This window comes from Bombina bombina, chromosome 12 (assembly GCF_027579735.1).
Source record: "Bombina bombina isolate aBomBom1 chromosome 12, aBomBom1.pri, whole genome shotgun sequence".
Taxonomy (NCBI): Eukaryota; Metazoa; Chordata; class Amphibia; order Anura; family Bombinatoridae; genus Bombina; species Bombina bombina.
In genome coordinates this window covers 97,319,307-97,344,105 of record NC_069510.1, presented here as the reverse complement: position 1 = coordinate 97,344,105, position 24,799 = coordinate 97,319,307, and the positions used below count along the sequence as shown (strand labels likewise).

The 24,799-nt window shown below is 40.5% G+C and overlaps 1 protein-coding gene across 1 annotated transcript in view; it reads right to left on the bottom strand.

The window, feature by feature from the left end:
* ABCD1 (ATP binding cassette subfamily D member 1) overlaps window positions 1-24,799 on the bottom strand; it is a 225,147-nt gene that overhangs the window by 84,212 nt on the left and 116,136 nt on the right. The window contains exons 8-9 of the mRNA XM_053695941.1: window positions 11,428-11,512; window positions 7,915-8,040 (exon numbers count right to left, since the gene is read on the bottom strand). Coding sequence (XP_053551916.1) covers window positions 7,915-8,040; window positions 11,428-11,512 — 211 coding nt within the window. The remainder of the gene's footprint in view (window positions 1-7,914; window positions 8,041-11,427; window positions 11,513-24,799) is intronic.

Here is a 24,799-nt window from a genome sequence, read left to right as displayed (position 1 = left end):
TTTTTTGGGAACCTGTCAAGGATCCGTTAAGGTGTCGATCCCAGGGTCTATAGGAACAAAACCCCTCCTAATATTAGAATTCCCTTCAAATTTAGGAGAATCGGATTAGCTACTGCTTTGAAAAAGGTATTTTGGGACTTGTAAGGGAAGTAAACATTTGCGAGTGTTACCGGGCGGCCAAATAAGAAGCTCACAATAATAATAATAAACCTACCTTCCAGGTCTCTTTCTAGATGTAAAAGTTTAAATGGTATTTGGTTAAGAAATATTATGCCCACCCCATTTCTCTTGAAGCTACTGGGAATTTTTTACTATATCACTTCGGCTCCTTGCCCTTTTCTAAAATGTGTCTCCTGCAAGAATTATATATCTCCGCTGTGTCTACATAATTCCATAATCATTAGAGACCTCTTTTTAGACCCTTTGTGTTTCCTTCTACATCTTCTAGGTAATCTTTCTCAATCAGAGATGTGTATGGAAAAAGGGGAGGGAGAAGAGGAGGGGGAGAAGTTTAATGATGTGAATAGAGGAGGATTTTACGACTGGGAGACCGCCCCCGCAGTACCCTGTTGTAATAAGAGATGTTAGTCTGAGCAGGCCAAGTGTAGAAAACGTGGAAGCAAAACACAAAACTAATAATCATTTACAAAAAATACAAATTTAAAGAAAAATTATATATTAAACTTGTACTAATTTGTGGAGTTTGTAACCCTCTCCTTATCATGACTATTATTTTCATAATGCAGTGTAGTTTACTCAAAATGAATAACCTGACAATGGACAGTAGGGGAACTGAATAGGAAACACAATAGCGGGGACAAGAAAATGGAGCAAAGTTGTGTAGGAATGTTATGAAACCGGACATTCAAAATCAGCTGCTCGCATTGAAATTATTATAAATACCAAAATTTAAGAAGAAAGTACAGCTGTAGTAGCCTCATACTGCAGCAACATAATATAACATCAAAGGATACAAAGCATACGCTATGGGGTAATTACTGCGGTAACTACTAGAGGTGAGAGTAATCTTCAATATTTAAGTTTCAATTGTTAGTGTCATTGGTTTTGTCCATTACCAACTGCTCTTCTTGCCGTATTTCTCGAGACATCTCAAAAGAAGGTGAAGGCGATCTAACGGTGATATCAAGCGTTGTACACAATGTAGGTAAATCCTCTTGTGATCTGTATCCAGGCGTTTTGTCTTCTTTTGTAGCAATTTTACTTATAAAGAAGGAAGCCCCAACAATAAATTATTCTGGTGGCCCGAAGAACATCGATGATGTGCTTAAAGGATCATCTCTTCTGCAGTGTAGAGGGGCTTAGTTCAGAGAAAATTTGTATCCCTGCATGAGTAAGTGGAGCCTTAGTGTTTGCGTTTTTCCTCCTTATCTTTAAAGTTTAGCAGATGAACAATAATATCCCTTGGAGGTGCTTTTGGTGGTGGCCTGGGCTTAGGGTCCTGTGTGCCCTTTCTAGCTGTATTTCTTTTGGGTACCTTTTACCATTCTGAATACATCCTGCCTGTGTCCTTTAATAGACGATTTTACAAAAAATAAATAAATTACACTTTCCATTTTGTATTTTTAAGTACGAATTTCTATGTGTTTTTTACAAGTGTGCTTAAATTACGCATTGCCTATTTAATAAGATTTATTTCGGTGTCATTTCCGTACAAATATTTACATTTTTGATAAAATATGATTTTTGGTGAACAATTTTGTTAATTATTTTTGATGCACCTTAACAATAAAAATGTTTCTTGCCTATTTTGTGTGAATTGTTCAAATTATTTGTTTTTGTATGATTTTTAAATTACGATTTTCATTGTGCACTTTTGTAATGTACTCATCTCCTCCCCATACAAAAATGCAGTATATGCCCCTTAGCGAGACACCCTATTTCCAGTGTAAAAAGAGGCCTTTTAAAATGTCACTAGGGGAATAGAAGTAATTGCGAACATTATTATAGAATCTCACCAGATCAGAGAGCTTTAAAGAATTGGGCCCTTAATGAAAGATAGGATATGCACCAAGCTCTCTGCAGTGTATGTGCCCCAGCTAGTATATAGATGTTTCACTAGTGAAAATTTATATATGTATGATTTCCTAATCATCTTAATGAGGCCTACTGTCACGTGGTAATGAGAGGATTGATAGTTGGGCCTACTAAGTCTATAGAGTAAGTCTTTAAACAGGATGTATATCCAAGTGTGGCAACCTGCTGGGTCTGTATATGACGAAGTGAAGTTCAGGCCGCAATAAGTATAAAATTAATAGAAAGTGACGTTTTTCAGGTGTATAATGTGGTGTCTATTAGTGAGTTTTACTCCTATTGTTCTTAATCCCTCAACATTAAAGGGCTCAGCCGCAGTACCTTCTCGGCAGGGAGCCTGTATTGTGGTTTTCTACAATGAAAACTTACGAAGAGCCTCTGTTACAACACTGCTTCAGAGTCTCTCTCATATCATATGAGCAAGTCTTATGTAGTCTTGGGCTATAATGAGTCTTCAATTGGGGTCCTTGCAGCATAAAGAGGGAATCATAACAAGAAAGCACTAAACTCTCTGCCTGGCTATATTGAGCATTGTGTACTCACTGCGCCCATGTGCGGGAGTCCTGTCTTTTGCGCTGCAGCTTGGGGTCCCACAGTGTAGGGAGGATGGTTGCCTTTTTCTCCCTAGCAAGTTTTCCTTATGCTGTGATCTCCTCAGCTGCAGCGCGTGAGAGCTACGTTTTGTGAGAGGGGCCACTACAGTGACCGGTGCTAAGGTATGGCGAAGGGTGTGAAGAGGTTATCCATCCCTTTTATGCCAGCTACAAGAGTGGGACTTTGGAACGGTCCTAAAGTGTAGTCATGCTCCTCCCCCGAGTAGTAGTTTTTTTTCCTGACAAATTTCTAAGATAGTTACACTTTCCTTCCCAATGCATCATGTGACATCCATCAGTCAATCACAAAATGCATATGCATATATTGTGTGAAGTCTTGCACATGCTCAGTAGGATCTGGTGCTTCAGAAAGTGTGCATATAAAAAGATTGTGCCCAGTTAGATAATGGAAGAGAATTGGAAAGAGAAATGCGTGCTCTATCTTAAGCTGCTCTTGCTATGTGCCGTCATGTGACATTATAGCTCACACTGCTGAACACACTGACAATAGGGTCAGTAACTGCAGGCTCAGTGGCTAGGTCTTAAAAAGGCTTAGTTAGTAGCCAGAAATGTGTAACTATGATACTTAATTATTTATGTGACTGTGGATCACAGGTGATCTCTGTAGCATGGACTCCATAGGTGTATGTTTGTTCTGCTACATTAAACAAACATACACACAGCCACAGTGTCCAGGAACCATAATAACCCATCACACAGTATTATTAGCCATGGGTACAACTGATATAAGTAAAACAATGATGCAAAAGTAAGAGATAATATATGAGCGCTAACAGCTACAGGGTGAAGTGTATGTACTATTAGAAATAAAATGTAGATAATTTAAATCAATAATCTAAGAATAATTCTTGCAATCTGTTATTACAAGATTTAATACTTATTAAACACATATAAATACTGCATAAAATTGTTAAAAATATTAAAAATGACCGGTCATTATAGAACTTCTATCAAAACGATGATCAAATGAGAAGTCTTATTTAAGAACAAAAAGGGGAATAATGAAAACAACTTAAAACCATAAAAAATGCATACACTTCTTAAAGGGACACTCAGGTTAAATTAAATTTTCATGATTCAGATACAGCATGTAATTTTTTTTTTTTTACGTTTATTTTTATTGTTTTTTTTAAATCCAGCATATTAACACAAAAATTTGTTACATTCACCTTATCACGTTATGCCTTACTAAGTAATTTAACACAATATATCCAAAAACAAATATGCAAGAGTCCAAAAAAAAAAAAAAAAAGAAGAAAATAACCTAATGCCAGATCGGCTTTGGACCCATGCCCCTTTTCAGGGCCCTCTAAAGTTGATTATTTCAAAGGCTTAACCTAGTAATTACTTATAATAGTCAAGCAAATGTAAATACAGCATGTAATTTTAAACAACCTTTCAATTTACTTCCATTAAAAAAAATGTGCACAGTCTTTTATATTTACACTTTTTGAGTCACCAGATCCTACTGAGCATGTGCAAGAATTCACCGACTATATGTATATGCATTTGTGATTGGCTGATTGCTATCACATGGTACAAGGGGAGTGGAAATATACATAACTTTGAAATTTGTTATAAAATAAACTACTACTCATTTGAAGTTCAGACTAAGTGCTATTGCATTGTCGTGTTATCTTGCATTTGTTGATTATGCAAATCTAATGTGTTGACTGGTCCTTTAATAAAGTTATGAATGCCTGAGAAGCGTTAATAAGTCACTTGTGAGATATCTTTTTGGCAGCGTAGTCGATATCAACTTGTTAAAGTAAAGCCATTTGTTACAAGAATGTTCACAATGTGAAAGTTAATCTATCCTTAGACAACCAATTACGGGTCACTCTGTAAACGTTAATGTCTCCTTAGACAACCAATTATGGGTCACTCGTAGGATATCTCAGAAGGCAACGTTGTATGTAATAGATGATAATAGTATTGCTTTTTATACCAGCATGCAGTATCTTAGAAAACTTTGAGCCCTCTGTACTTCCAAACATTAAAATAATGAGGAACTTCTTTTTTATCCTTTATTGGCAGTATAACCAATGCCTAAACAAACGGACTTTACACCTCTAAGTGACTACCTTGATTCAGAGTAGTAGGTGTCTAGTGGCCAGCAACTTACCGCACTAGAGCCGTGGCACAGGTGTCTATAAAGCTCCGTCGTAGTTTCCTGGATACTTGGTTACTCACAGCTCACGTATAACCCATGTGATTCTTAGAGGCCAATCCTGGAATTGCGGTATGGAATGTAATTCCGTTATCTTAAGGATCCTTACTCTACGCAGAGATTTACAAAAGGATCGTACAAGAAAAGAGTCCTTTTTTATCCAAAGCAATCTTTTGCTATCCTTGGAAATGTTTGTGAAATCTAACAAAGTCTCTGTCACCATCAACGCGTTTCGCCGTATTCCAATCTTGAAAAAGCTGTGGAATAAGTTGAAACGCATTGATGGTGACAGACTGTATATGTGCAAGGGTGTTTACCAGCGCAACACTTAACTTATCTTTAAAAACAATGATACAAAACTTGTAAGAGACAAGACAACATTTGACAAACAAATACAACCTATTCTAACAAAGAAAAAGGAAACTCAGAATAAAGAAGAATCAAAGATATTTGTACCATTTATAACTACCTATAATAATCAGCATAACACATTGAACAATATTTTAAAGAAACATTGGAATATTTTAAAAATGGACCCAATTATGGGGAAAGAATTGAATGATAAACCACAAATAATTTTTACAAAAGCAAAGAATTTTAAAAACATATTGTGTCCGAGTGAATTTAAACAAAAAGATACCAAAAAACAAGTAGATTTATATAATAAAAGTCTGTCAGGGTTTTACCCTTGTCATGTATGCACAGCTTGTAAACATAGTTCAAAAACAAAAGAAGTAAAATCAACTGTAACGTCTAAAGAATATAAAATAAAGGACATGATTAGGTGTAGGGACAAAAATGTAATTTATTTAATACAATGTTCGTGTTTAAAACAGTACCTAGGTCAAACTAGTAGACCCTTGAGGGATAGAATATGTGAACATCTAAACAACATTAAAAAGGGATTTGAAGGACATCTGTTATCAAAGCATTTTAAAGAAAAACATAATCAAAGTACATCTGGTTTTAAATTTTGGGGCATAAAGCTAGTTAAGAAAAATTGGAGAGGGGGCAAGCATGAAGAAGATCTATTATATAATTAAGCTGAACTTATATATCATTTTAAAACACTTCATCCCCTAGGACTAAATGCGGAGTTAGATCTTAATCCCCTAATACACAGAAAATAATTTCAAATTTTAATAATAAATACTTTTATTAAAATATTAATTTTTTATATAATATATAGTTGTTATTGTTTGCTTTGGACACAAATTAACAATTGTAATATACAAATTTTTGGTATTATAAATTAATATAAGGTTTTAAGGAAATGGTTACAGAATCCCTTTAACATAGATCTTCCAATATATGTTGGTATTATAAATTAATATAAGGTTTTAAAGAAATGGTAACAGGATCTCTTTAACATAGATCCTCCAATATATATAGAAACCATTATGTTTTTAATTGTGAAACAATCACATTAATATCCCTTTAAGAAAAGAAAAAATATCTCTTGATATTTGAAAAAGTACAACATTCTCTCCAAATAAATATAAGATAGATTATAAATGATAACACAAGCAAAATTACAAAAATAGATTAGGATTTTGTATAATACAATTAATTGAACAATAAATTTGTATGAATGACATTTTTAAGAATAACTTTTTATAATTAATACTGAGTTCATTTTTAAAACAATTGTATATAATATATAAATAGTTTTTATATTTTTTATTTTGTTTTATGTATAATATTTTATTTGAGGTGTAGGTTTAATGAAAACGACCTTAAAAATATCCCTTTAAATAAGCAAAGCAATCGATAGTAACCTAACAAAAGCTATAAAAAGGAAGGACCGACTCAAGGAAATCATCTTGAAAAAGGCTCATTGCGACCGGAAACGCGTTGATGATAAAACACTAAAAGTTTGCAGATGAAACATTGAAAGGATCAAGCCGGACGAAAGGACAAGCAAACCGGAACTTTCCGGATTAGACAGCGAGATCACGGACGCTGTGAAAGGTCCGTTCAGGCAAACCGGAGATTGGAGCGAGGTGAAATAAATTACCCACTCTAAATAAGAAGATCAAAGGAAAAAGAAAGGAAAAAGAAAGAAATCCTTTTTGTGCCTGGAGACATAAGAGAGGTAAGGTACTCTTTGTCATCGGAAGGCGGGGATCGTGAGATTTCTTTGAATAACATCAGAACATATGTGTGAACAGCTGTGACAGAAGATACAGCACAGTGACGCTCTCAAAACAGCGATTCTAAAGAATAAGGTAACAAATAAGTCCTAGGCATAATTGTCGGGAGATTTTAACAAAGACTCACATTTTTTGGGACACATTGTTTATAATTGATAAAACCGTTACAATTTGAATGTGAAAAGTAATGATAAGCAAGAAATCCTATTGGCCAATAGAGGAAATCATTGTCTCAAAGGAACTGTGTGATACACTGCCTTTTAACCCACAAGAGTTTTCTGTTGCTTATTAAAAGGGAATTGAGAGACAATTCTATTTAAAGGACTTTTTAAAGACTTTTTATTGTTAAAAGAAATATGAATAGTTCATAATGTCCCAAAGGTTCTAGCGTAATCAAACATTTGATGAAAATATTTTTTATTAACATAGTTTGTGTTTAAGAGTGCGCACTCTGTTTTAAATGTTTTGAATATTTATTTGTGTGTGGTATAAATAAAGCAGATTGTCTTTAGCCATCTTTGAGCGCTCCTCATAATTTTTTAATTTTCTAGTTGGTATTTTTAACTGTATACAGGTGCAGTTTTGAATGAGGAGTTTGACAAATTTTAAACTTATTAACGTTTCTTATATATTTTTAAACAAATACAACCTAGTAGGAGCAACCTAATAACCCACAGACTGGCCCTCTGACCCACCACAACCAACACATTAGTGTAAAGATCAGGGGGCCATATACAACTCTTACAATTAAATGTAATACCAACACAAGGGGGTAGCACAAGCTAATTATAATAATAATAACAAAAATCTTTCTATAAGAACTTAGAATGGAATTTCCAATTCCTCGTCCTGCTCTCACACTTATGACACCACACACAAGTCCCATTACACAGACAGCATAGCAACCAATACATCAGAAGCTTACCACAAAGAGGGGCGGTGGGTAATGGACAGCAGGGCTATCCCAGCATCCTTTGCAGACTGAAATATCTTTCCTTCCACATCAATGCTCACGGCACTTGTGCACTCGTCCAGAAGTGCATACTTGGGTCTGCATAGGTCACAAACAGCAGAGACAAAAGGGGTGAATCACTTTGATCCTTACATAAATGGTACAACATATTAGCAACCATGATGATTACTGGGCCATACATCCCACTGAAAAGGACCAAATGCCTAATCTGCTAAAAGGGATATAGCCACACCCACTAATAAGGAACCCTTGCCCACTGTGCCTAGAGGGATATGGCAACACCCAATAATAAGGAACCCTTACCCCAGGTGCCTCAAGGGATATTGCCACACTCACTGATTAGGAACCCTTGCCCAATGTGCCTAGAAGGATACAGCCACACCCACTAATAAGGAACCCTTGTTTACTGTGCATAGAGGAATATAGCTGCACTCACTGACAATGAACCATTGCTTATTGTGCCTAGAGGGATATAGCCACATCCACTGATAAGGAACCCTTGCTTACTGTGCCTAGAGGAATATAGCCACATCCACTGATAAGGAACCCTTGCTTACTGTGCCTAGAGGGTTATAGCTACACCCACTAATAAGGAACCCTTGCTTACTGTGCCTAGAGGGTTATAGCCACACGCACTAATAAGGAACCCTTGCTTACTGTGCCTAGAGGGATATAGCCACACCCACTAATAAGGAACCCTTGCTTACTGTGCCTAGAGGAATATAGCCACATCCACTGATAAGGAACCCTTGCTTACTGGGCCTAGAGGAATATAGCCACACCCACTGATAAGGAACCCTCGCTTACTGTGCCTAGAGGGTTATAGCTACACCCACTAATAAGGAACCCTTGCTTACTGTGCCTAGAGGGTTATAGCCACACACACTAATAAGGAACCCTTGCCCAATGTGCCTAGAAGGATACAGCCACACCCACTAATAAGAAACCCTTGCCCACTGTGCCTAGAGGGATATAGCCACACCCAATAATAAGGAACCCTTACCCCATGTGCCTAGAGGGATATTGCCACACCTACTGATTAGGAATCCTTGCCCAATGTGCCTAGAGGGATATTGCCACACCCACTGATTAGGAACCCTTGCCCAATGTGCCTAGAAGGGTACAGCCACACCCACTAATAAGGAACCTTTGCCCATGTGCCTAGAGGGATATTGCTACACCAACTGATTAGGAACCCTTGCCCTATATGCCTAGAGGGACTTTGCCATACCCACTGTTTAGGAATCCTTGCCCAATGTGCCTAGAGGGATATTGCCACACCCACTGATTAGGAACCCTTGCCCAATGTGCCTAGAAGGGTACAGCCACACCCACTAATAAGGAACCTTTGCCCATGTGCCTAGAGGGATATTGCCACACCCACTGATTAGGAACCCTTGCCCAATATGCCTAGAAGGGTACAACCACACCCACTAATAAGAAACCCTTGCCCCATGTGCCTAGAGGGATATTGCTACAACCACCGATTAGGAACCTTTGCTTACTTGCCTAGGATATAACCACACCCACTGATAAGGAACCCTTGCCCAATTGTGCCTTGATGGATATAGCTGCACCCCACTGATAAGGAACCCTTGCTTACAGTGCCTACAAGGATATAGCCACACCGACTAATCAGGAACCCTTATTTACTGTGCATAGAGGGATATAGCTGCACTCACTGACAAGGAACCATTGCTTGCTGTGCCTAGAGGGATTTAGCCACACCCACTGATAAGGAACCCTTTCTTACTGTGCCTAGAGGGTTATAGCCACACCCACTGATAAGGAACCCTTGCTTACTGTGCCAAGAGGGATATAGCCACACCCACTGATAAGGAACCCTTGCTTACTGTTCCTAGAGGTATATAGCCACACCCACTGATAAGGAACTCTTGCTTACTGTGCCTAGAGGGATATAGCCACACCCAATGATAAGGAACCCTTGCTTACTGGGCCTAGAGGGATATAGCCACAACCACTGATAAGGAACCCTTACTTACTGTGCCTAGAGGGATATAGCTACACCCACTGATAAGGAACCCGTATTTACTGTGCCTAGAGCACTGGTTTTCAAACCTGTCCTCAGGTCTACCTAACAGGCCACATTTTGTGGATATCTGAACTAGAGCACAGGTGAAATAATTAGCTGATTAGTAAACATGGTTATTTTACCTGCTCTCATTCAAGGTTATCCAGAAAACCAGGACTGTTGGGGAGGCCTGAAGACAGGTTTGAAAACCAGTGGCCTAGAGGAATATAGCCACACCCACTGATAAGGAACCCTTGTTTACTGTGCCTAGAGGATTATAGCCACACCCACTGATAAGGAACCCTTGCTTACTGTGCCTAGAGGAATATAGCCACACCCACTGATAAGGAACCCTTGCTTACTGTGCCTAGAGGATTATAGCCACACCCACTGATAAGGAACCCTTGCTTACTGTGCCTAGAGGAATATAGCCACACCCACTGATAAGGAACCCTTGCTTACTGTGCCTAGAGGAATATAGCCACATCCACTGATAAGGAGCCCTTGCTTACTGTGCCTAGAGGAATATAGCCACACCCACTGATAAGGAACCCTTGCTTACTGTGCCTAGAGGAATATAGCCACACCCACTGATAAGGAACCCTTGTTTACTGTGCCTAGAGGATTATAGCCACACCCACTGATAAGGAACCCTTGCTTACTGTGCCTATAGGAATATAGCCACACCCACTGATAAGGAACCCTTGCTTACTGTGCCTAGAGGATTATAGCCACACCCACTGATAAGGAACCCTTGCTTACTGTGCCTAGAGGAATATAGCCACACCCACTGATAAGGAACCCTTGCTTACTGTGCCTAGAGGAATATAGCCACATCCACTGATAAGGAGCCCTTGCTTACTGTGCCTAGAGGAATATAGCCACACCCACTGATAAGGAACCCTTGCTTACTGTGCCTAGAGGAATATAGCCACACCCACTGATAAGGAGCCCTTGCTTACTGTGCCTAGAGGAATATAGCCACACCCACTGATAAGGAACCCTTGCTTACTGTGCCTAGAGGAATATAGCCAGACCCACTGTAAAGGAACCCTTGTTTACTGTGCCTAGAGGGATATAGCTGTACCTGATTGATAATGAACACTTGCTTACTGTGTCTACAGGGATTTAGCCACAACCACTAAAAAGGGACCCTTGCCCACTGTGCCTAGAGGGATATAACTGTGCCTTATTGATAAGGAAACCTTGCTTACAGGTTTCCATGGGTAAAGCTCTTGAAGTGCTGGGGAGGAATGTTAGTCTAATAGTAGAAAGAGGAAACTGCTGGGTCAGATATAGAAAAAAGATTTTCAGCTCTATAACATAATATTTATGTTTGGGTTGCTTCAAAGGCCTGTAGGAAGACTACACACACCCCTTGTGGTTACATCTGATATTACGCAGAAAAAATGCTCTTAGCTGGACCGTCTGACCTGTGATAAAACATGCGCGCCATCCCTACACGTTGCTTCTCTCCACCAGACAGCACATCCTTCCAGTCGCTCACAGAGTCCCACCCTGCGGAGAAAATGTAAGAAAGTGTTACCTGTTGCTCACACATGACAGCATGGACTTTACTACAGTAATTAGAGATATGAAGGGTAATGGCTATACATTTGTGCCGCACTATATACTGTACACATATGTGCTTGGGGCAGCAGTTTCTAGTGACAAATCACTTTAGCTAACTACAAGTTAGCACTCGGTACTAACAAACATATACAATAAAATATCACTGCTTATTTCACATAGTATTTTCCTCTATATTACACCATTAATTACGTCATTATTGCACATTTAAAACGAACAGGTAAAACCTAAATAATTGGAACCAAAAAGGATGCAAGCAACTATGATGGTGCTCAGGGGGAAATGGAGATAGAAGGAAGAGGAGATACCTAAACACTTGCGGGAATAGCCACCTACCCCAGGGCAGCAGTGGGATAAAGGTTTACTAGTAAGAAGTATAAGAGTTTGAGTTTTCCTGAGGAGGAGGTGGAGCTACGTGTGGCGCGAACACTAGACGAGAGCTGGGTGTACAGGTTGAACAAGAAAAGGTCTAATGTAGCTAATTACATAGTGTCACTGTTAGGAACAATCGGGCATCTGCCCTCGTATGGAAGCGAGCACCGATCAAACTCTAGTTCCATATGCGGGTAGATATCTGGAGCTCAGGAACTCTAGCTCTCGGCTGTAACTTAATAGCCGAGATTACTGCAGTATCCCGACGCTCCAACATATATATATATATATATATATATACACACACATATATACAGTATATACACACATTGTGCGGTACTATAGGCAAGGTACCGCACAACGTATATATACATACATATAGGTTAAGGGGTGAAGAATAGTTATGACAGATATAACACCCAGAATACATTTTTGTGGGATAAATATATCAATCATAAAATAGAAAACATAATTTATGCTTACCTGATAAATTCCTTTCTCCTGTAGTGTAGTCAGTCCACGGGTCATCCATTACTTATGGGATATTAACTCCTCCCCAACAGGAAGTGCAAGAGGATCACCCAAGCAGAGCTGCTATATAGCTCCTCCCCTCTACGTCACACCCAGTCATTCGACCGAAAACCAAACGAGAAAGGAGAAACTAAAGGGTGCAGTGGTGACTGGAGTATAATTTAAAATTTAGACCTGCCATAAAAAACAGGGCGGGCCGTGGACTGACTACACTACAGGAGAAAAGAATTTATCAGGTAAGCATAAATTATGTTTTCTCCTGTTAAGTGTAGTCAGTCCACGGGTCATCCATTACTTATGGGATACCAATACCAAAGCTAAAGTACACGGATGACGGGAGGGACAGGCAGGATCTTTATACGGAAGGAACCACTGCCTGAAGAACCTTTCTCCCAAAAACAGCCTCCGAAGAAGCAAAAGTGTCAAATTTGTAAAATTTGGAAAAAGTATGAAGAGAAGACCAAGTTGCAGCCTTGCAAATCTGTTCAACAGAGGCCTCATTCTTAAAGGCCCAAGTGGAAGCCACAGCTCTAGTAGAATGAGCTGTAATCCTTTCAGGAGGTTGCTGTCCAGCAGTCTCATAGGCTAAACGTATTATGCTACGAAGCCAAAAGGATAGAGAGGTAGCAGATGCTTTTTGACCTCTCCTCTGTCCAGAATAAACGACAAACAGGGAAGAAGTTTGGCGAAAATCCTTAGTTGCCTGTAAATAAAATTTCAGGGCACGGACTACGTCTAGATTGTGCAGAAGTCGTTCCTTCTTTGAAGAAGGGTTAGGGCACAATGATGGAACAACAATCTCTTGATTGATATTCTTGTTAGTGACTACCTTAGGTAAGAACCCAGGTTTAGTACGCAGAACTACCTTATCTGAATGAAAAATCAGATAAGGAGAATCACAATGTAAGGCTGATAACTCAGAGACTCTACGAGCCGAGGAAATAGCCATTAAAAACAGAACTTTCCAAGATAACAGCTTGATATCAATGGAATGAAGGGGTTCAAACGGAACACCCTGTAAAACGTTAAGAACTAAATTTAAGCTCCACGGTGGAGCTACAGTCTTAAACACAGGCTTAATCCTAGCCAAAGCCTGACAAAAAGCCTGAACGTCTGGAACTTCTGACAGACGTTTGTGTAAAAGGATGGACAGAGCTGAGATCTGTCCCTTTAAAGAACTTGCAGATAAACCCTTTTCTAAACCTTCTTGTAGAAAAGACAATATCCTAGGAATCCTAACCTTACTCCATGAGTAACTCTTGGATTCGCACCAGTGTAAGTATTTACGCCATATCTTATGGTAAATTTTCCTGGTAACAGGTTTCCTAGCCTGTATTAAGGTATCAATTACTGACTCCGAAATTCCACGCTTTGATAAAATCAAGCGTTCAATTTCCATGCAGTCAGCTTCAGAGAAATTAGATTTTGATGTTTGAAAGGACCCTGAATTAGAAGGTCCTGTCTCAGAGGCAGAGACCAAGGTGGACAGGATGACATGTCCACTAGATCTGCATACCAGGTCCTGCATGGCCACGCAGGCGCTATTAGAATCACCGATGCTTTCTCCTGTTTGATCCTGGCAATCAAACGAGGAAGCATCGGGAAGGGTTCCCACTCCCACTCCTGAAGGTCCAAGGTGCTGTCAAGGCATCTATCAGGACCGCTCCCGGGTCCCTGGACCTGGACCCGTAACAAGGAAGCTTGGCGTTCTGGCGAGACGCCATGAGATCCATATCTGGTTTGCCCCAACGTCGAAGTATTTGGGCAAAGACCTCCGGATGAAGTTCCCACTCCCCCGGATGAAAAGTCTGGCGACTTAGGAAATCCGCCTCCCAGTTCTCCACTCCTGGGATGTGGATCGCTGACAGGTGGCAAGAGTGAGACTCTGCCCAGCGAATTATCTTTGATACTTCCATCATCGCTAGGGAACTCCTTGTCCCTCCCTGATGGTTGATGTAAGCCACAGTCGTGATGTTGTCCGACTGAAACCTGATGAACCTCAGAGTTGCTAACTGAGGCCAAGCCAGAAGGGCATTGAGAACTGCTCTCAATTCCAGAATGTTTATTGGAAGGAGACTCTCCTCTTGAGTCCATGATCCCTGAGCCTTCAGGGAATTCCAGACAGCGCCCCAACCTAGTAGGCTGGCGTCTGTTGTTACAATTGTCCAGTCTGGCCTGCTGAAGGGCACCCCCCTGGACAGATGTGACCGAGAAAGCCACCATAGAAGAGAGTCTCTGGTCTCTTGATCCAGATTCAGCGTAGGGGACAAATCTGAGTAATCCCCATTCCACTGACTTAGCATGCACAATTGCAGCGGTCTGAGGTGCAGGCGTGCAAAAGGAACTATGTCCATTGCCGCTACCATTAAGCCGATTACCTCCATGCATTGAGCCACTGACGGGTGTTGAATGGAATGAAGGACACGGCAAGCATTTAGAATCTTTGTTAACCTGTCCTCTGTCAGGTAAATTTTCATTTCTACAGAATCTATAAGAGTCCCCAAGAAGGGAACTCTTGTGAGTGGTAAGAGAGAACTCTTCTCCTCGTTCACTTTCCACCCATGCGACCTTAGAAATGCCAGTACTAACTCTGTATGAGACTTGGCAGTTTGGAAGCTTGACGCTTGTATCAGAATGTCGTCTAGGTACGGAGCTACCGAAATTCCTTGCGGTCTTAGTACCGCCAGAAGAGAGCCCAGAACCTTTGTAAAGATTCTTGGAGCCGTAGCCAACCCGAAGGGAAGAGCTACAAACTGGTAATGCCTGTCTAGGAAGGCAAACCTTAGATACCGGTAATGTTCTTTGTGAATCGGTATGTGAAGGTAAGCATCCTTTAAATCCACTGTGGTCATGTACTGACCTCTTTGGATCATGGGTAAGATTGACCGAATAGTTTCCATTTTGAACGATGGAACTCTTAGGAATTTGTTTAGGATCTTTAAATCCAATATTGGTCTGAAGGTTCCCTCTTTTTTGGGAACCACAAACAGATTTGAGTAAAACCCTTGTCCGTGTTCCGACCGCGGAACTGGGTGGATCACTCCCATTATTAAAAGGTCTTGTACACAGCGTAGAAACGCCTCTTTCTTTATCTGGTTTGTTGACAACCTTGAAAGGTGAAATCTCCCTTGTGGAGGAGAAGCTTTGAAGTCCAGAAGATATCCCTGAGATATGATCTCCAACGCCCAGGGATCCTGGACATCTCTTGCCCAAGCCTGGGCGAAGAGAGAGAGTCTGCCCCCCACTAGATCCGTTTCCAGATCGGGGGCCCTCACTTCATGCTGTCTTAGGGGCAGCAGCAGGTTTTCTGGCCTGCTTGCCCTTGTTCCAGGTCTGGTTAGGTTTCCAGCCTTGTCTGTAGCGAGCAACAGCTCCTTCCTGTTTTGGAGCAGAGGAAGTTGATGCTGCTCCTGCCTTGAAGTTACGAAAGGCACGATAATTAGACTGTCTAGCCCTAGGTTTGGCTCTGTCTTGAGGCAGGGCATGGCCTTTACCTCCCGTAATATCAGCGATAATTTCTTTCAAACCGGGCCCGAATAAAGTCTGCCCCTTGAAAGGAATGTTAAGTAATTTAGATTTAGAAGTTACATCAGCTGACCAGGATTTCAGCCACAGCGCTCTGCGTGCCTGAATGGTGAATCCGGAATTCGTAGCCGTAAGTTTAGTTAAATGTACTACGGCATCAGAAATAAATGAATTAGCTAGCTTAAGGGTTTTAAGCTTGTGTGTAATCTCATCTAATGGCGCTGAGTCAAGGGTCTCTTCCAGAGACTCAAACCAAAATGCTGCCGCAGCCGTGACAGGCGCAATGCATGCAAGGGGTTGCAATATAAAACCTTGTTGAACAAACATTTTCTTAAGGTAACCCTCTAACTTTTTATCCATTGGATCTGAAAAGGCACAACTATCCTCCACCGGGATAGTGGTACGCTTAGCTAAAGTAGAAACTGCTCCCTCCACCTTAGGGACCGTTTGCCTTAAGTCCCGTGTGGTGGCGTCTATTGGAAACATTTTTCTGAATATAGGAGGGGGTGAGAAAGGCACACCGGGTCTATCCCACTCCTTAGTAACAATTTCAGTAAGTCTCTTAGGTATAGGAAAAACGTCAGTACTCGTCGGTACCGCAAAATATTTATCCAACCTACACATTTTCTCTGGGATTGCAACTGTGTTACAATCATTCAGAGCCGCTAACACCTCCCCTAGTAATACACAGAGGTTTTCCAGCTTAAACTTAAAATTTGAAATGTCTGAATCCAGTTTATTTGGATCAGATCCGTCACCCGCAGAATGAAGCTCTCCGTCCTCATACTCTGCAAATTGTGACGCAGTATCAGACATGGCCCTAGCATTATCAGCGCACTCTGTTCTCACCCCAGAGTGATCTCGTTTACCCCTAAGTTCTGGCAATTTAGACAAAACTTCAGTCATAACATTAACCATGTCTTGTAGAGTGATTTGTAATGGCCGCCCTGATGTACTTGGCGTTACAATATCACGCACCTCCTGAGCGGGAGATGCAGGTACTGACACGTGAGGCAAGTTAGTCGGCATAACTTCCCCCTCGTTGTCTGGTGAATGTTGCTTAACATGTACAGATTGACTTTTATTTAAAGTAGCATCAATGCAATTAGTACATAAATTTCTATTGGGCTCCACCTTGGCTTTTGAACATATTGTACAAAGAGATTCCTCTGTGTCAGACATGTTTAAACAAACTAGCAATTAGACTAGCAAGCTTGGAAATACTTTTCAACTAAATTTACAAGCAATATGCAAAACGTTACTGTGCCTTTAAGAAGCACACAAAAAACTGTCACAGTTGAATAACAATGAACCGGATTAGTTATAGAAACCAAATTTTCACAGTAAAAAGCATAAATTTAGCAAAGGATTGCACTCATTAGCAATGGATGATTAACCCTTAATATCAGAAAAAACGGATAACAATTGAAAATATAAGCGTTTTTATCACAGTCAAAGCACAGTCTCACAGGTCTGCTGTGAGTGATTACCTCCCTCAAAACTAGTTTTGAAGACCCCTGAGCTCTGTGGAGACGTCCTGGATCATGCAGGGAGAAAAAGGCAGACTGTTACTGAATTTCTGATGCGTAGTAAAAGCGCCAAAATAGGCCCCTCCCACTCACAATACAACAGTGAGGGACGCTCAGTAAACTGTTTTAATTTAAAACAAACGACAGCCATGTGGAAAATAACGCCCAAAACAATTTTTCACCAAGTACCTCAGATAATTAAACGATTTAACATGCCAGCAAACGTTTAAAATCTAATTTATGAAATGTCATTAAAAGCCTGCTGCTAGTCGCTCACACTGCAAGTTAGGCTAAAAGTTATATGCATACAGTATTTTCCCAGTGAAGTGCCATTCCCCAGAAATACTTAAGTGTAAACATACATACATATCAGCCTGATACCAGTTGCTACTACTGCATTTAAGGCTGTACTTACATTATATCGGTATTAGCAGTATTTTCTCAGTCAATTCCATTCCTTAGAAAATAATATACTGCAACATACCTCTTTGCAGGTGAACCTGCCCGCTGTCCCCTGATCTGAAGTTACCTTACTCCTCAGAATGGCCGAGAACAGCAAATGGATCTTAGTTACGTCCGCTAAGATCATACACAAAACTCAGGTAGATTCTTCTTCAAATTCTGCCTGAGAAGAAAACAACACACTCCGGTGCCGTTTAAAATAACAAACTTTTGATTGAAGATATAAAAAACTAAGTTTAATCACCACAGTCCTCTCACACATCCTATCTATTAGTTGGGTGCAAGAGAATGACTGGGTGTGACGTAGAGGGGAGGAGCTATATAGCAGCTCTGCTTGGGTGATCCTCTTGCACTTCCTGTTGGGGAGGAGTTAATATCCCATAAGTAATGGATGACCCGTGGACTGACTACACTTAACAGGAGAAAAGGGCCTCTTCTTACTTCAAAAAGCTGCATTCCAACAAATAAAGACCAATTGCCTATTTTATAAATTTGGGGATAAATCTGACAAATTATTATCTAATCTGGCCAAAACTGAGAAAAAAATGCAGCAAATGATATAAGTGAGCAGGTATTAGAACATTTTAGAAAGGTTTATACTAATATTAATCAAAAACAGATGACGCCTGGAAAAAAAATTGCTGCCCCTGTCCTTACAGAAGAGCAATTAGAAAGCATTAATTTGCAAATTACATTAGAAGAGGTAACGCAAACTATTAAAAATAGTACTATGAATAAAGCGCCGGGCCAGGATAAACTGCCCAATGAATTTTATAAAATATTCAGAAAAAATATCCCGGTAACATTAACAGATCTTTATAAATTTTTATTTTAAAAAGTTAAATTTACCGTCAAAATTATGTACAAAGACAAATTATTTTACCATTTCGTGATAATACCATATTTCTCAGTAGTATGTCACATTTGTTTGGAAACCAGGAAAAGAGGAAGACAAAATTGAATCTTATAGCCCAATATCACTACTCAATGCTGATAATAAGATATTGACAGCTATATGAGCTAAAAGAATACACATAGTGATTGGAGACCTTATTAAAGGGACATTAAACACTAAATACATACTAGATATAATGATGCATTTTTATGAAAAGATTAGTCTGAGAATAACCTGTAGATTTAGTTGTTAAAGTTTCATTAGCTGTTAAAATAGTGACAAAATAAGTTTTAGTGTATATAAAACAATGAGAGCTGCCATGTTGTAACTTAGGTTTCCTTCTCTGCTGTGGCCAATTAGAGACAGTTATAAATAGGTCACTAAATTGTGCAGCCAATGGCTGTGTGGAATATGACAGTGTTCTGCACCATTTCGAACAGGAACTGAAAAGCTCACAATTTCAGAATGGAATTACAGGAAAATAGTACAAAAATAATAATGAAAGTATATTGTAGAGGATTTTTTATATATATATATATACAATGTTTTTTATATTACCATCTCAAAGTGTTTAATGTCCCTTTAACCAGGACCAGACATGAACAAAAGAACTTCATGTTGAAATTTATGCTAGGTATTTTTAGTATTATCTTATTTTTTATTCTTTTTATTGAAAGAGGGTTAACAAACATACATGATAGTCATTAAGATATACATTACATTGGGCATTGTCCATTGATCTAATAATAACCATCTTATTATCAGAGGTAAGGCAAGCCTGTATGCTGCAGTCACTCCAAGATTTTTATACTGTATTTTAAATACATTTTTAAACAATAAACAGTAACTAAACAATAACTAAACAGTGAGCACAAATAAGCTTCCTGCCAGAGTATTTCACATAAACAGGTGTTATTACAGTTTGAACTTACTTCCAGCAATGGGACCCAGCAAATGAGAGCGAGAGGGGGAGAGAGATTTTTTTTTTATAAAAGGGAGAGGAGGCTCCGGCCATCATTAAATGTCACTAAATTAAATTTCACTTAAGGGCAAATATATGTGACCACCCTCCTCACAAAGAGTCTTCTAAAAATATGGTTTTAGCACAAAATGGTAAAAGAATTTGTCTTTGTAGTTCCAATTCAAATGTTAAAATTAATCTGCACCATTTTTGTAGAAAGGGGTTTAGTCTATTTTGTACATCTAGTCTTACAACCAATTGTTCGATGAACAACTGTGATTTTAACATGCTTCTTAAATAAGAGAGGATGCAGTCCTCTTAATCCACTGTTTAAAGATACATTTCCTGGCAATTAGAATTAATAAACTTAATATAGGTCAAATTGTCTGTACTATGATTCCCAGTGCATAAATAAGATGCTATCTGGTTGTAATATAATTGGTATGTTTAATTTTTTTTGAATCCAGTATTGGATTTTACCCCAAAATTGGTTTATTGATAGGCAGGCCCACATATAATGCATTAGATTTGAGGATTCTAAAAAAGCATTTAGAACATTTATTGGGCCAATCAGTGGCCCAGTTGGCCATTCCTCTTGACGTCAGATATGCCGTATGTAGGAGCCGAACCTGGGATTCCCTAAACATTGCAGACAAAGTGGCCCTCCTTATTTTCTCTAAGCCTTCCCGAGCAATTACCTACGTAATCCCCTGGATACCTCCCCTCTCCCAGCCTGCTAAAAGCGCAGGTTGAAGCATTTGTAGACGCTTTTGTAAAAAAGCCTGATATATTTCAAATAAGGAAAACCTAACCATTTTATAAAAGTCGAAAGGGAGATCCATATCTAAAAATCTGTGTTGTCTCTGATCAGTGTCCCTACGTAGTGACATAATTAAAATTAAGCATAGAAATGACCATTTGGGAGATTATATTCTCTTTGTAAGGAGGAAAATGTTTTAATTGAACGCGTCAGTGGATCTACTAAGAGCTAATGGAGTTTAGGCCTTGTTTTCCCACTGCGAGAATTGCAACGTATCTGTTCCAGCATGAAAAACATAATTTATGCTTACCTGATAAATTTATTTCTCTTGTAGTGTAGTCAGTCCACGGGTCATCCATTACTTATATATATATATCTCTTCCTAACAGGAAGCTGCAAGAGGATCACCCAGCAGAGCTGCTACATAGCTCCTCCCCTCACATGTCATATTCAGTCATTCGACCAAAGCAGACGAGAAAGGAGAAACCATAGGGTGCAGTGGTGACTGGAGTTTAATTAAAATTTAGGTCTGCCTTAAAGACAGGGCGGGCCGTGGACTGACTACACTACAAGAGAAATAAATTTATCAGGTAAGCATAAATTATGTTTTCTCTTGTTAAGTGTAGTCAGTCCACGGGTCATCCATTACTTATGGAATACCAATACCAAAGCTAAAGTACACGGATGAAGGGAGGGACAAGGCAGGAACATTAAACAGAAGGAACCACTGCCTGAAGTACCTTTCTCCCAAAAATAGCCTCCGAAGAAGCAAAAGTGTCAAATTTGTAAAATTTTGAAAAGGTGTGAAGCGAAGACCAAGTCGCAGCCTTGCAAATCTGTTCAACAGAGGCCTCATTTTTAAAGGCCCAGGTGGAAGCCACAGCTCTAGTAGAATGAGCTGTAATCCTTTCAGGAGGCTGCTGTCCAGCAGTCTCATAGGCTAAACGTATTATGCTACGAAGCCAAAAAGAAAGAGAGGTAGCCGAAGCCTTTTGACCTCTTCTCTGTCCAGAGAAAACGACAAACAGGGAAGAAGTTTGACGAAAATCTTTAGTTGCCTGCAAATAGAACTTCAGGGCACGGACTACGTCCAAATTATGCAAAAGTCGTTCCTTCTTTGAAGAAGGGTTAGGACACAGTGATGGAACAACAATCTCTTGATTGATATTCCTGTTAGTAACTACCTTAGGTAAGAACCCAGGTTTAGTACGCAGAACTACCTTGTCTGAATGAAAAATCAGATAAGGAGAATCACAATGTAAGGCAGATAACTCAGAGACTCTTCGAGCCGAGGAAATAGCCATCAAAAACAAAACCTTCCAGGATAACAGCTTGATATCAATGGAATGAAGGGGTTCAAATGGAACGCCTTGAAGAACATTAAGAACTAAGTTTAAGCTCCACGGCGGAGCAACAGTCTTAAACACAGGCTTAATCCTAGTTAAAGCCTGACAAAAAGCCTGAACGTCTGGAACTTCAGCCAGACGTTTGTGTAGAAGAATAGACAGAGCAGAAATCTGTCCCTTTAACGAACTAGCAGATAAGCCCTTTTCTAAACCCTCTTGTAGAAAGGACAATATCCTAGGAATCCTAACCTTACTCCATGAGTAACTCTTGGATTCGCACCAATATAAATATTTACGCCATATCTTATGGTAAATTTTTCTGGTAACAGGCTTCCTAGCCTGTATTAAGGTATCAATAACCAACTCAGAGAAGCCACACTTTGATAGAATCAAGCGTTCAATCTCCATGCAGTCAGCCTCAGAGAAATTAGATTTGGATGTTTGAAAGGACCCTGAATTAGAAGGTCCTGTCTCAGAGGTAGAGACCACGGTGGACAGGACGACATGTCCACTAGGTCTGCATACCAGGTCCTGCGTGGCCACGCAGGCGCTATCAGAATCACCGAAGCTCTCTCCTGTTTGATCTTGGCAATCAAACGAGGAAGCATCGGGAATGGTGGAAACACATAAGCCATGTTGAAGACCCAAGGGGCTGTCAGAGCATCTATCAGCACCGCTCCCGGGTCCCTGGACCTGGATCCGTAACAAGGAAGCTTGGCGTTCTGGCGAGACGCCATGAGATCCAGATCTGGTTTGCCCCAACGAAGAATCAGTTGAGCAAAGACCTCCGGATGAAGTTCCCACTCCCCCGGATGAAAAGTCTGGCGACTTAGAAAATCCGCCTCCCAGTTCTCTACGCCTGGGATGTAAATCGCTGACAGGTGGCAAGAGTGAGACTCTGCCCAGCGAATTATCTTTGAGACTTCCAACATCGCTAGGGAACTTCTGGTTCCCCCTTGATGGCTGATGTAAGCCACAGTCGTGATGTTGTCCGACTGAAATCTGATGAACCTCAGAGTTGCTAACTGAGGCCAAGCTAGGAGAGCATTGAATATTGCTCTTAATTCCAGAATATTTATTGGGAGGAGTATCTCCTCCTGAGTCCATAATCCCTGAGCTTTCAGGGAGTTCCAGACTGCGCCCCAGCCTAGAAGGCTGGCGTCTGTTGTTACAATCATCCAATCTGGCCTGCGAAAGGTCATCCCCTTGGACAGATGTGGCCGAGAGAGCCACCATAGAAGAGAATCTCTGGTCTCTTGATCCAGACTTAGTAGGGGGGACAAATCTGAGTAATCCCCATTCCACTGACTTAGCATGCACAATTGCAGCGGTCTGAGATGCAGGCGCGCGAATGGTACTATGTCCATTGCCGCTACCATTAAGCCGATTACTTCCATGCACTGAGCTACTGACGGGTGTGGAATGGAATGAAGGACACGGCAAGCATTTAGAAGTTTTGATAACCTGACCTCTGTCAGGTAAATTTTCATCTCTACAGAATCTATAAGAGTCCCTAGAAAGGGAACTCTTGTAAGTGGTAATAGAGAACTCTTTTCCACGTTCACCTTCCACCCATGCGACCTCAGAAATGCCAGAACTATCTCTGTATGAGACTTGGCAGTTTGAAAACTTGACGCTTGTATCAGAATGTCGTCTAGGTACGGAGTCACCGCTATGCCTCGCGGTCTTAGTACCGCCAGAAGTGAGCCCAGAACTTTTGTAAAGATTCTTGGAGCAGTAGCTAATCCGAAGGGAAGAGCTACAAACTGGTAATGCCTGTCTAGGAAAGCAAATCTTAGGTACCGATAATGATCCTTGTGAATCGGTATGTGAAGGTAGGCATCCTTTAAATCCACTGTGGTCATGTACTGACCCTCTTGGATCATGGGAAGGATGGTTCGAATAGTTTCCATTTTGAATGATGGAACTCTTAGAAATTTGTTTAGGATTTTTAAGTCCAAGATTGGTCTGAAGGTTCCCTCTTTCTTGGGAACCACAAATAGATTTGAATAGAATCCCTGCCCGTGTTCCGTCTGCGGAACTGGGTGGATCACCCCCATTAGTAAAAGGTCTTGTACACAGCGTAGAAACGCCTCTTTCTTTATTTGGTTTGCTGATAACCTTGAAAGATGAAATCTCCCTCGTGGAGGAGAAGTTTTGAAGTCCAGGAGATATCCCTGAGATATGATCTCCAACGCCCAGGGATCCTGGACATCTCTTGCCCAAGCCTGGGCGAAGAGAGAAAGTCTGCCCCCCACTAGATCCGTTTCCGGATAGGGGGCCCTCTCTTCATGCTGTCTTGGGGGCAGCAGCAGGTTTCTTGGCCTGCTTGCCCTTGTTCCAGGACTGGTTAACTTTCCAGCCCTGCCTGTAACGAGCAACAGCTCCTTCCTGTTTTGGAGCGGAGGAAGTTGATGCTGCTCCAGCCTTGAAGTTACGAAAGGCACGAAAATTAGACTGTTTGGCCTTTGATTTGGCCCTGTCCTGAGGTAGAGCATGGCCCTTACCTCCCGTAATGTCAGCTATAATTTCTTTCAAGCCGGGCCCGAATAAGGTCTGCCCTTTGAAAGGAATATTAAGCAATTTAGATTTAGAAGTCACGTCAGCTGACCAGGATTTAAGCCATAGCGCTCTGCGCGCTTGGATGGCGAAACCGGAGTTCTTAGCCGTAAGTTTGGTTAAATGTACGACGGCATCAGAAACAAATGAGTTAGCTAGCTTAAGTGCTTTAAGCTTGTTCATAATTTCATCCAATGGAGCTGTGCGAATGGCCTCTTCCAGAGACTCAAACCAGAATGCCGCCGCAGCAGTGACAGGCGCAATGCATGCAAGGG